We start from the raw sequence: 13,433 nt of genomic DNA on the forward strand, positions 1-13,433 counted from the left end.
GAAGCACATACCCCAACATAACAAAATGGTCAAACAACGCCAGCCATCATCAGGACACAGAGACTGATATAACCCCTATACACAGAGACTGATATAACCCCTATACACAGAGACTGATATAACCCCTATACACAGAGACTGATATAACCCCTATACACAGAGACTGATATAACCCCTATACACAGAGACAGACACTATACACAGAGACAGACACTATACACAGAGACAGACAACCACTATACACAGAGACAGACAACCACTATACACAGAGAGAGACAACCACTATACACAGAGACAGACAACCACTATACACAGAGACAGACAACCACTATACACAGAGACAGACAACCACTAAACACAGACTGATATAACCACTATACACAGAGACTGATATAACCACTATACACAGAGACTGATATTACCACTATGCACAGAGACAGACAACCACTATACACAGAGACAGACAACCACTAAACACAGAGACAGACAACCACTAAACACAGAGACAGACAACCACTATACACAGAGACAGACAACCACTATACACAGAGACAGACAACCACTATACACAGAGACTGATATAACCACTATACACAGAGACTGATATAACCACTATACACAGAGACTGATATAACCACTATACACAGAGACTGATATAACCACTATACACAGAGACTGATATAACCCCTATACACAGAGACTGATATAACCCCTATACACAGAGACTAATATAACCCCTATACACAGAGACAGACAACCACTATACACAGAGACTGATATAACCCCTATACACAGAGACTGATATAACCCCTATACACAGAGACAGACACTATACACAGAGACAGACACTATACACAGAGACAGACACTATACACAGAGACAGAGACTATACACAGAGACAGACACTATACACAGAGACAGACACTATACACAGAGACTGATATAACCACTATACACAGAGACAGACATAACCACTATACACAGAGACATACGACCACTATACACAGAGACTGAGACAACCACTATACACAGAGACTGAGACAACCCCTATACACAGAGACTGATATAACCACTATACACAGAGACTAGACATAACCACTATACACAGAGACTGACAACCACTATACACAGAGACTAATATAACCCCTATACACAGAGACGAGACAACCACTATACACAGAGACTGAGACAACCACTATACACAGAGACTGATATAACCCCTATACACAGAGACAGACACTATACACAGAGACAGACACTATACACAGAGACAGACACTATACACAGAGACAGAGACTATACACAGAGACAGACACTATACACAGAGACAGACACTATACACAGAGACTGATATAACCACTATACACAGAGACAGACTATAACCACTATACACAGAGACTGAAGACAACCACTATACACAGAGACTGAGACAACCACTATACACAGAGACTGAGACAACCACTATACACAGAGACTGAGACAACCACTATACACAGAGACTGAGACAACCACTATACACAGAGACTGAGACAACCACTATACACAGAGACTGAGACAACCACTATACACAGAGAATGAGACAACCACTATACACAGAGAATGAGACAACCACTATACACAGAGACAGACACTATACACAGAGACAGACAACCACTATACACAGAGACTGAGACAACCACTATACACAGAGACTGAGACAACCACTATACACAGAGAATGAGACAACCACTATACACAGAGACTGAGACAACCACTATACACAGAGACAGACACTATACACAGAGACAGACAACCACTATACACAGAGACTGAGACAACCACTATACACAGAGACAGACACTATACACAGAGACTGAGACAACCACTATACACAGAGACAGACACTATACACAGAGACAGACAACCACTATACACAGAGACTGATATAACCCCTAAACACAGAGACTGATATAACCACTATACACAGAGACCGAGACAACCACCATACACAGAGACTGATATAACCACTATACACAGAGACAGACACTATACACAGAGACTGATATAACATCTATATGCACTTAGGCTGGCACACACACATAGAACAAATACGTGCACACACACTGGAATGCACCCACCTGCATTGAGTGACAGGCACATAAACACCACCTCAGCACTTTTTCGATATACAAACAAACACAACCCACTTCCTGTCTTAGTTTGAGTGACATTGACCCAATACTATGGATTTAAGTAGGATTTTTTAAATTACAAATTATACAAATGTAATCCCTTTACCAACTGTGCTCTCTCACTTTATAATCAGCACATGCACAATACGTGAGTGAGTGAGAGAGTGAGTGAGTGAGTAGAGAGTGTGTGTGTGTGTACTGGGTCGTCAGCTGACCTGGAAGCGGAGGATGATGGTCCAGATTAGGCCGAGGGTGAGGCGGTGGTTGCCGTCGACAATGTCGTGGGAGCCCATATTCTCCAGATGGACCCTCTGCTCCTTGAGGAACTGCAGGGCCTTGTCCACGTTCTCCAGGCAGTGGATACGCATGCGCCCCTTAGTGGGCTTGGGCTGCAGAGGGAAAAGAAATAGGGACAGAGGTTGTACTAGCACAGTCTAATTACATTAGTGTCACTCATACTCTTCATATCTCTGACGTTCTACTGCCAACAATCTAAATGGTTTGGTTTTGTGTATTTTGACTTGAGGCAGGACTCCCTGGGCTGATGACCTACTTAGCAGACTTCTTTAATCCTTGAGGTAGGCAGATTTAAGAATGTCTATACAAGAACAAAGTGATGTGCATTATATGAGGACATATCTATGGGACTTCAGTGTGTGTGTGTGTGTATATATATATATATATATCATGTATTTTTGTGTGTTACACTAAGTAAGCCTAAAATGACCAAGAGGAAATGAGATCTCTGATACGTCTGGAAGGACAGACCTGTGATGCCATATGTAGAGAGACAGGTCATCTAGAGCTTCCCCAGGGTTAGAACCCATTTTCCAGGGGTCATGACCCAGGAAGTACTCAGGGCCTGGCCTTGTTGAGACAGCTGGAGAACACCAGTGGGTATCTCCTCTGTCTAACACAAATAACACCAGATCAGAGAGATGAGAGATACCCATCTGGCATTTTAATGTAGTATTCTGTGGAGTGAACTCTAACACAGCATTCATATGCTTCCTGAAACAGTTGAGAAATGGAGGCTGGCTTGAGTTGGGATCATTTTGCTGGACTCCATTGTACAGCATGTAGGCCCCTCCGCCAGTCTTTCTATATCAAAGATCTCATTGATAATTTCTCCCTCTGCCTTCCCTTTCACTCCATCATAGCAAGCCGGCTTTTGAAATTCTTTCATTTTGTTGTAGTATTTTTGCCTCATTTCCTAGCAGCGGTCAAAAGAAGCTCAAATCTCAGAGCGAAGTGCTCATATTTTGAAGGGACCACAGTAGACTGCATTCACTGTGAGTGAGTTGAAACTGTGGTCAGATCTTTCTCACAGCAAAGACCTGTGAATGCCCTCAATGGAGGGCATGATCTTGGCACGATCTACTGAATGTGGTAGGGGCAGTAGTCAGGCTTAATCACATTTTGATTCCAGAGCTGTCTAGACGAGTCTATCAGAGAGCTGCCTTTCAAAAGCCACTGGTGGTGAAGGGAGGGGTGAGGGGAGAGTGAGCTGAAATGGGACATAGTTAATAAAACCCATCAGTGCCAACTTTGCTAAACCTATTTTTTTTGTGGCAAATCTGCAGTGATAATTGCTTCTCTCCCCTCCTTCAGCACAGCTGCTAAGCTGGAACATTTCATTGGCTCAGAGTGAAGTTTGCCCTCTGACGTCATGTGCTGCTGCCACCACCACCACCACAATGCTGATGTTTTGGTTTTGCCTTAATCTAACTCCAGACGTGCATAAGGTCTCCTAACCTAGCTTGGCATCTAGTATTCAATTGTAAGCAGTCTGTGTGTGTGTATGTGTAACTGCATGCTAGCGCACATGCTTGGTGCATTGGATGTATATAATTAGGTCTGCATCAGTGTGTTTGTGGTTCATGTAGGTTATACATGTGTATGTCTGTTTGTGTCACATTTTGTATTTATTATGGACCCCCATTAGTTCCTGCCAAGGCAGTAGCTACTCTTCCTGGGTTAAACACATTAAGGCACATCACAAAAACAAAACAAAAATACAATAAGATAGTACATCATGACATCATTACAGCACTACATATCTACAACACAACGTTTATAATACCACCATATAACAATATTAAAATATACGTGTGTGTAGAGTGCGTGTGTGCGCGCGTCTCTTCACAGTCTGCGTTGTTCCTGTTACATTTATAAAAAATAAAAAAAGTATAATACAAAACATACAAACCACGATGTTCCATAAGGTGTCGTTTTATCTGTTTTTTCAAATCAGATAAATGGCTCAATGTAGTACTGTGCCTTCCATAGTCTAGCACACAGACTATGGAAGCGACCTCTGGTGGCATGTCTTGCGGGGTATGCATGGTTGTCCGAGCTGTGTGTTAGTAGTTTGAACAGACAGCTTTGTGCTTTCAACATGTCAATAACTCTCTCAAAGACAAATAGTGATGCAGTCAATCTCTCATCTACTTTGAGCCAGGAGAGATTGACATGCATGTCATTGATGTTAGCTCTCTGTGTACATTTAAGGGCCAGCCGTGCTTCTATGTTTTGAGCCAACTGTAATGTGTTTATGTCCCTCTGTGGCACTTGACCAGATGACTGAGCAGCAGTCCAGGTGCAACAATACTAGGGCCTGTGGGACTTGTTTTGTTGATAATGTCAAAAAAGCGGAGCAGCGCTTTATTATAGACAATTACCAATACAAACTAGGAAAAAATCTGTACAAAATTGTCCTCATTAAATAAATACCAGACACAGATGTTAACTGAACGATCCACCCAGGCAGCTGTTGCTTGAGCATTTCTATTGTACTAGGCAAGATGAATTTATCACATTTTCAAATGTTGTTGCTCAAGCAACAGATGCCTGGATGGATCGTTCAGTGTAAGCCTCCAAGAGGTTTCCATGAGAGACCACATGATCCCTGTAACCCAATCTGTGACCCAGTCTGAAACTCTAGCAGAGTGTAAACTCTCTACTTCTTTGCTCTGTCCTCAACTGAACTGAACTGCTCGCAACTAGGGTTGCAAAGGGAGGATATGTTACTCAAAGTTTACCAGTAAACTACTAGATCTTTGGTATCTTTCAAGGATTTTATGTAATTTATCACAATACCCTTTCGGGTACTTCAGATTATTATAGGCGTCTGTAATTATCTCAGGCCCTCTGATCACGTCTAAAATATCTGAAATAATTAATTAAAATAAACAATGACAAAGCTGATCCTAAATATAAACTAAGTGAATACCGTTATTTTTTAATGAGGATTTCAGCATGAAATATCTTCTTTTTTTTCCCACATTTATTTTACTATTTGAATATGTATTTATTGTCAATGACTTGGCTCAAATGGGTGGCAGTTAAACAAGTCAACAGTTGGAAGAGTTGCAAAATAATGCCATTGTTGATTAGATACTTTTTTCAATAATTAGGCTATTTTCTCTTGAACCGGGTTTTTCAAGCTCAACAGTTTCCCGTATGTATCAAGTATGGTTCACCACCCAAAGGACATCCAGCCAACTTGAAACAACTGTCGGCAGCATTGGAGTCAACATTGGCCAGCATCCCTGTGGAACGCTTTCGACACCTTGTAGAGTACATGCCCTGACGAAATGAACCTGATCTGAGGTCAAAAGGGGTACAACTAAATATTTTGGAAGGTTTTAAAAGTTATTCAAGTATAAATGACCCAAGTCATGATAGACTGCCATAGATTCAGTTAATTACAAAAATTACTGAAGATTCTGGTAACTTTGGAAAATCACTGGTAGGTTTGCAACCTTACTCATAGCCTCTCCATAGTATCCACATATATACCATGACCTTGCCTTTACCGGGGCTGCTTTAAATATATTCTTTACCAGAGGTGGAGAGAGCAGTGAATGTGTGCCTGGTTTTATAATGTTGAATCTGTGAGATATGACGATAGGAGTTATGACGAGGGAGTTATATGTATACAGTGTGTAACATAGCTACATACTATGTTATGAGAGATACTGCTGCACCGTTAATAGAAACCAGATAAGAGCAATATGAGGAACAATTATGACTACAAATACTCTTTCAAGTAGAAAAATATACACTGCATTCGGAAAGTATTCAGAATATTTTTTCCCCACATTTTGAGACGTTACAACCTCATTTAAAATATATAAAATAAATAAATATCAATACCCCACAATGACAAAGTGAAAACAGGTTTTTAGAAATGTTTGCAAATGAATTAAAAACAGAAATACCTTATTTACCTAAATATTCAGACCCTTTGCTATGAGGCTCAAAATTGAGCTCAGGTGCATCTGGATTCCATTTATCATCCTTGAGATGTTTCTACAACTTGATTGGTATCCCCCTGTGATAAATTCAATTGATTGGACATGATTTGGAAAGGTACACACCTGTCTATATAAGGTCCACAGTTGGCAGTGCATGTCAGAGCAAAAACCAAGCCATGAGGTGGAAGGAATTGTCCGTAGAGCTCTGAGACAGAATTGTGTTGAGGCATCGATCTGGGGAAGGGTACCAAAACATTTCTGCAGCATTGGAGATTCCCAAGAACACAGTGGCCTCCATCATTCTTAAATGGAAGAAGTTTGTAACCACCAAGACTCTTCATAGATCTGGCTGCCCGGCCAAACTAAGCAATTGGGGGAGAAGGGCCTTGGTCAGGGAGGTGACCAAGCACCCGATGGTCACTCTGACAGAGCTTTAGAGTTTCTCTGTGGAGATGGTTGTTCTTCTGGAAGGTTCTTCATCTCTGCAGCACTCCACCAATCAGGCCTTTATGATAGAGTGGCCAGACAGAAGCCACTCTTCAGTAAAAGGCACGCAACAGCCCGCTTGGAGTTTGCCAAAAGCCACCTAAAGGACTCTCAGACCATGAGAAACAAGATTCTCTGGTCTGATGAATCCAAGAATGAACTCTTTGGCCTGAATGCCAAGCGTCACGTCTGGAGGAAACCTAACACCATCCCTACGGTGAAGCATGGTGGTGGCAGCATCATGCTGTGGGGATGTTTTTCAGCAGCAGGGACTGGGAGACTGGTCAGGATCGACTAAATGATGAACGGAGCAAAGTACAGAGGGATCCTTGATGAAAACCTGCTCCAGAGTGCTCAGGACCTCAGACTGGGGTGAAGGTTCACCTGCCAATACAACAACGACCCTAAACACACAGCCAAGACAATGAAAACTCGAGGCTCTAATTGCTGCTTCAACAAAGTACTGAGTAAAAGGGTCTGAATACTTATGTAAAAGTGATACCAGTGTTTCATTGTTAATACATTTGCAAACAGCTTTAGCATTATTGGGTATTGTGTGTAGATTGATGAGGGGGGAAAAAACGATTTAATACATTTTATAATAAGGCTGTAACGTAGCAAAATGTAGAAAAAGCGGTCTGAATACTTTCCAAATGCACTGTACGTGTGCTCTGGAAAAGAAAATCTGTGAAGCATATTAGCTATGCATGGGCCGAATGTATGCATATAGGGTAAAATCATGGAGGAATCGTTTGGAACAGCAATCCCAAAGTGAAATCATTTTGACAATAAGAAATTCATTTTTTAAAGGTGAATTATTACTCTGCGTGTGACTGGGAAATCAGTCTGACTGGCCAACGTACCAGTCTCTCCCCAGAGAGGACCTCCAGTAGTTTGATGAGCATGCGTCCATCCCTCAGGTCCATATAGAGGTCAGTGATCCTGCAGGACACTCTGGCTAGGTGGGAGTTGACCCACTTGGTGAAGGTCTTCTTCTGCACCGCCTCGCGCTCATCTACAAGAAAGAGCAGATTGTGATCAGGGGTTTAGTTTCACTTCTGCGTTAAATCATTGGATCATATTAACCAGGTTATCACCTGGGGGTATTTTACAGTTCAACTGACGTGTGCTCTTCTTTAGTCTCTATGTCACACACACACACTGTAGATTATAAAGCTAAACACTCCAGGTGTGCGGCTAACAAAGTGGAACGTGAGGGTTTGCAGGCCTCTCGACAGAAACAGCATGTTCCTCTCATTCTTCCTGTTTATGCCAGGTGTCCCCGGTTGTGGGCCTTTGCTACTGTTCGTCTTTTGATGAAAACCTACACCAAGGTCGTCACTGTTCTTGGAATAACTGTGTAGGGTGTATCTTCCTGTGTCTAAGAGGTACAAAGTAGCTAGCTTTCACAGAAAGACAGACAAGTACTGTAAATATCAACATTTCACAGGCTAGGTAAGTGTTAAGTAAACATTTGTATTTGCATTTATCATCGATCCCCATTAGCTGCTGCCAAGGCACCAGCTACACTTCCTTGGGGTCCAGCAAAATTAAGGCAGTTTAGACCGTTTTAAAAACATTCCAATACATTCACAACACTGTGTGCCCTCAGGCCCCTACTCTACCACTACCACATATCTACAGAACAAAATCCATGTGTACGTGTGTATGTTTGTGTGCGTATGTTATCTTGTGTGTGCATGCATGTGTCTGTGCCCATGTTTGTGTTGCTTCACAGTCCCCACTGTTCCATGAGGTGTATTTTTGTTTTTTAAATCTAATTATACTGCTTGCATCAGTTACTTGATGTGGAATAGAGTTCCATGTAGTCATGGCTCTATGTAGTACCGTGCGCCTCCCATAGTCTGTTCTGGACTTGGGGAATGTGTAGAGACCTCTTGTTGCATGTCTTGTGGGGTATGCATGGGTGTCCGAGCTGTGCGCCAGTAGTTCAAACAGACAGCTCCTTGCATTCAACATGTCAATACCTCTCATAAATACAAGCAGTGATGAAGTCAATCTCTCCTCCACTTTGAGCAAGGAGAGATTGACATGCATATTATTAATATTAGCTCTTTGTGTACATCCAAGGGCCAGCTGTGATGCCCTGTTCTGAGCCAATTGCAATTTTCCTAACATACTTCAATACTTCTTCGTTTAGGCCATCATTAAATAGCCAGTCTTGTTTGTGCAAGCTAAATGTTGTTAGCATAGCAGGTGCCATTCTCACAGGATGACAATATCCTAACATATACTGAACAAAAATCTAAAAACAACATGCAACAATTTCAATGATTTTACATAAGGTAATCAGTCAATTGAAATAAATTCATTAGGTCCTAATCTATGGATTTTACATGATTGGGAATACAGATATGCATCTGTTGGTCACAGACACCTAAAAAAAAGGTAGGGATCAGGAAACCAGTCAGTATCTGGTGTGACCACCATTTGCCTCATCCTTCACATTGAGGTGATCAGGCTGTTAACTGTCGCCTGTGGAATGTTGTCCAACTCCTCTTCAATGGCTGTGCGAAGTTGCTGGATATTGGTGGGAACTGGAACACGCTGTGTGTTCCAGGAATAAAGAACTCTCCGGGAAGAAGAAAGGCGGGATCATTTCATGATTATCATTTCATGATTAACTACTCATGGCGTGATTGAGATAACGTACAGAAACGCAAGTCCTTTTGTTCACCCAACGTAGAATACCTCACTATCAAATGCCGACAGACAGTATTACCTCCTAAGATAATTCTCTTTGGTTATAGTCACAGCTGTGTATATTCCCCGTTAAACTGATACCACAACGGCCCTCAAGGAACTACACTGGACGTTGTGCAAACTGGAAACCACATATCCTGATGCGGCATTTATTGTAGCTGGGGATTTTAACAAAGCAAATTTGGGGAAAACGCTACCAAGGTTCTACCAACACATTGACTGAAGTATTCTCGCTGCTAAAACACTCGACCAGTTCTGCTCATCTCTTCCTATTATGCAGAAACTCAAACAGGAAGTACCCATGCTAAGGTCTATTCAACGCTGGTCTGACCAATCGAAATCCATGCTTCAAGATTGTTTTGATCATGCGGACTGGGATATATTCCGGGTAGCCTCTAAGAATAACATCAATGTATACACTGACACGGTGTATATAAGAAACCATGGATAGATAGCAGCATTCGCGCAAAACTGAAAGAGCGAACCACCGCATTTAACCATGGCAAGGTGACTGGGATATGGTTGAATACAAATAGCATAGTTATTCCCTCTGTATTGCAATCAAACAGGCAAAACCTAAGTACAGAGACAAAGTGCAGTCGCAAATCAAAAGCTCAGACACGAGACGTATGTAGTAGGGTCTACAGACAATCATGGATTACAAAGGCAAAACCAGCCACGTCGGATACCGACGTCTTGCTCCCAGAAAAGCTAAACATCTTTTCCCGATTTGTGGATAACACAGCGCCACCGACGCGACTCGCTCCCAAGGACTGTGGGCTCTCGTTCTCCATGGCCGACGTGAGTAAGACATTTAAACATGTAAACCCTCAAGGCTACCGGCCCAGACGGCATCCCTAGCCACGTCGTCAGAGCATGTGCCGACCAGCTGGCTGGAGGGTTTACGGACAGATTCAATCTCTTCCTATCCCAGCCTGCTGTCCCCACATGCTTCAAAATGTCCACCATTGTTCCTCTACCCAAGAAAGCAAAGATAACTGAACTAAATGACTATTGCCCCGTAGCACGGGGTCACCATGAAGTGCTTTAAGAGGCTAGTTAAGGATCATATAACCTCTACCTTATCCGACACCCTAGACCCACTTCAATTTGCATACCGCCCCAATAGATCCACAGACGATGCAATCGCCATCGCACTGCACACTGCCCTATCCCATCTGGACAAGAGGAATACCTATGTAAGAATGCTGTTCATTGACTATAGCTCAGCCTTCAACACCATAGCACCCTCTAAGCATCATCATTAGGCTCGGGGGCCTGGGTCTGAACCCCGGCCTGTGCAACTCTGTTTTGGACTTGCTGATGGGCCGACCCGTGTGGTTTTGGTTCCAACCACCGTGTCTTTGTGAGACGCAAAGTAGGTGAACGGATGATCTCCTCATGTGTGGTTCCCACTGTGAAGCATGGAGGAGGAGATGTGATGGTGCTTTGCTGGTGAAACTGTCTGTGATTTATTTAGAATTCAAGGCACACTTAACCAGCATGGCTACCACAGCATTCTGCAGCGATACGCCATCCCATCTGGTTTGCACTTAGTGGGACTATCATTTGTTTTTCAACAGGACAATGACCCAACACACCTCCAGGCTGTGTAAGGGCTATTTGACCAAGAAGGAGAATGATGGAGTGCTGCATCAGATGACCTGGCCTCCACAATCATCCGACCTCAACCCATTTGAGATGGTTTGGGATGAGTTGGATCGCAGAGTGAAGGAAAAGCATTCAACAAGTGCTCAGGATATATGGGAACTCCTTCAAGACTATTGGAAAAGCATTCCAGGTGAAGCTGGTTTAGAGAATGCCAAGAGTGTGTAAAGCTGTCATCAAGGCAAAGGATGGATACTTTGAAGAATCTCAAATATAAAAAATATTTTGATTTGTTTAAAAAAAAAATGGTTACTAAATGATTCCATGTGTGTTATTTCATAGTTGTAATGTCTTCACTATTATTCTACAATGTATAAAATAGTACAAATAAAGGAAAAACACTGGAGTAGGTGTTTCAAAACTTGACTGGTACTGTATATTCTTTTACTTTATATTTGTCTGTATTGGTGTGAATTATTAGATACTACTGCACAGTTGGAGCTAGGAACACAAGCATTGCGCTACACCCGGAAGAACATCTGCTAAATATGTGTATGTGACCAATAAAATGTGATTTGATTTTACATATACGCTGGTCTAATGTGAGCTAGCTGTGCCTCATACTGTAGGTCTACTGTACGTGCCATTTGCTGTTAGTGGTTAGCGGTGTTAGCTGGTCATGTTCTCACAGGGTTGTTCTAATTTAGTGTTCCCATGCAGGACGGGTGGTCTAGCTTCTCACCCTACTGCAGAGCCCATAAACATCAGTCACTGAGCCAAGAGAACCAGCCGCACTGGTCAGCCCATACCTGCTGCATTAGCCATACATGTCATCATGACACACACACACACACACACAGCTTCGCAAGCTATTCCTCATATGAACTCAAAGCCTGTTGCCATGGAAATCTGGCTTTGAGAGGAAGTTTCACAACCTCCCTCCATCAGGGTGGGTCTCCTTCTCGCAGACTGTAAGAAACGACACCCATTAACAATGTGCACTGATGCACTCTCCCCTCCAGCTCCAGGCCAGCCATTAGCTCAGAGGACGTTGTGACATCACAGCGTGACCAGCCTGCTAATAAAGCAGCAGCAGACTGTGATAGTAGGTTAAACCCTGGTGCCAAACAGCTCGCTCTATCTAGGTTACGTCTTCACAGGACTGTCCAACGGCCTGACAGCCTGGTCCCAGAGATAGTACAGTAGATCGTGCCGCAGATCCTCTTGTGGCTTTCATGAGTCGCAGTGCCCAGCGAGCAGGGCAGAGGCAGAGAGACAGAGGGAGCAGTGTGTCCCATTGTGGAGGCCCAGTCAGAGGCAGGGAGACAGAGGGAGCTGTGTGGGGCCCAGTCAGAACACCACAGAGACAATGCAGCCAGTGTTCTCCACCATGACATGCAAAGCAGCATCTGACTGCATCAGGCCTTATCACTGACTGGGCTAACTAGCTAACTAACATTCAGCTCCTTCACTGGGACACTGTGCTTCATGGTTAGATCATGGCTGTGTGTGGTTAGGCTGGTTAACCCAGAACTAAAGGCTTGCATAATTGGGTCAGATGGTCAGTTAAGTTCTGGGACCATACATGTTAACAGAAGAGATTTAAATCTAGTCAGTTGCACAACTGAATGCATTCAAACGAAATTTGTCTTCCACATTTAACCCAACCCCTATGAATCAGAGATAACCGAGGGGCTGCCTTAAATCGACCAAAGGTCCCCTCCCTTTCCCGAAATTCAAAAGATACTACACACTGCGAAATTATGATTTGTCCAAATAACCAGTGACGAAAAACCCAAGCACCACAACTAACGCTGCTGAAATCCATTTGTACCGTGACAGATCTACAGTACAATTTATGTTTATGTAGTCTGTTCACAAGAGATTAGGCTATTCATAGGCTTAGCGGAGTTTCCAACAACCGGATGCATCCGGTTTTAAGGGATACAGCTAATTCAACTTAGCTTCCTTTTCTGCTGAAAACCGGATGTGGGAACTCTGCTCAGGATTTTTCTTTTACGCCTGCTATGTTAGGTTTGGCTAGTCATGACTTTGTGAATCAGGAAAAAGGCTTTAGAAATCAGGAAGAGGCTAGATAAGCTTAGCATCACATAATATTCCAAATAAAAGTATCAAGGACCAGAATCAAAGGTAACTTCAATAACAAAACAAAGTAAAATAGTTC

At 42.8% G+C, this 13,433-nt stretch overlaps 1 protein-coding gene across 3 annotated transcripts in view; it reads right to left on the reverse strand.

Annotated features, from left to right (window-relative positions):
* Positions 1–13,433, reverse strand: part of LOC139562201 (spectrin beta chain, non-erythrocytic 1-like) — a 138,800-nt gene that overhangs the window by 55,681 nt on the left and 69,686 nt on the right. For all 3 annotated transcript variants that reach the window (XM_071379660.1, XM_071379661.1, XM_071379659.1), the window contains 2 exons: positions 7,780–7,931; positions 2,387–2,560 (listed from right to left, as the gene is read on the reverse strand). In XM_071379660.1, the coding sequence (XP_071235761.1) occupies positions 2,387–2,560; positions 7,780–7,931 (326 nt within the window). The remainder of the gene's footprint in view (positions 1–2,386; positions 2,561–7,779; positions 7,932–13,433) is intronic.

The sequence above is a fragment of the Salvelinus alpinus genome, chromosome 32 (genome assembly GCF_045679555.1).
Source record: "Salvelinus alpinus chromosome 32, SLU_Salpinus.1, whole genome shotgun sequence".
Classification (NCBI taxonomy): domain Eukaryota; kingdom Metazoa; phylum Chordata; class Actinopteri; order Salmoniformes; family Salmonidae; genus Salvelinus; species Salvelinus alpinus.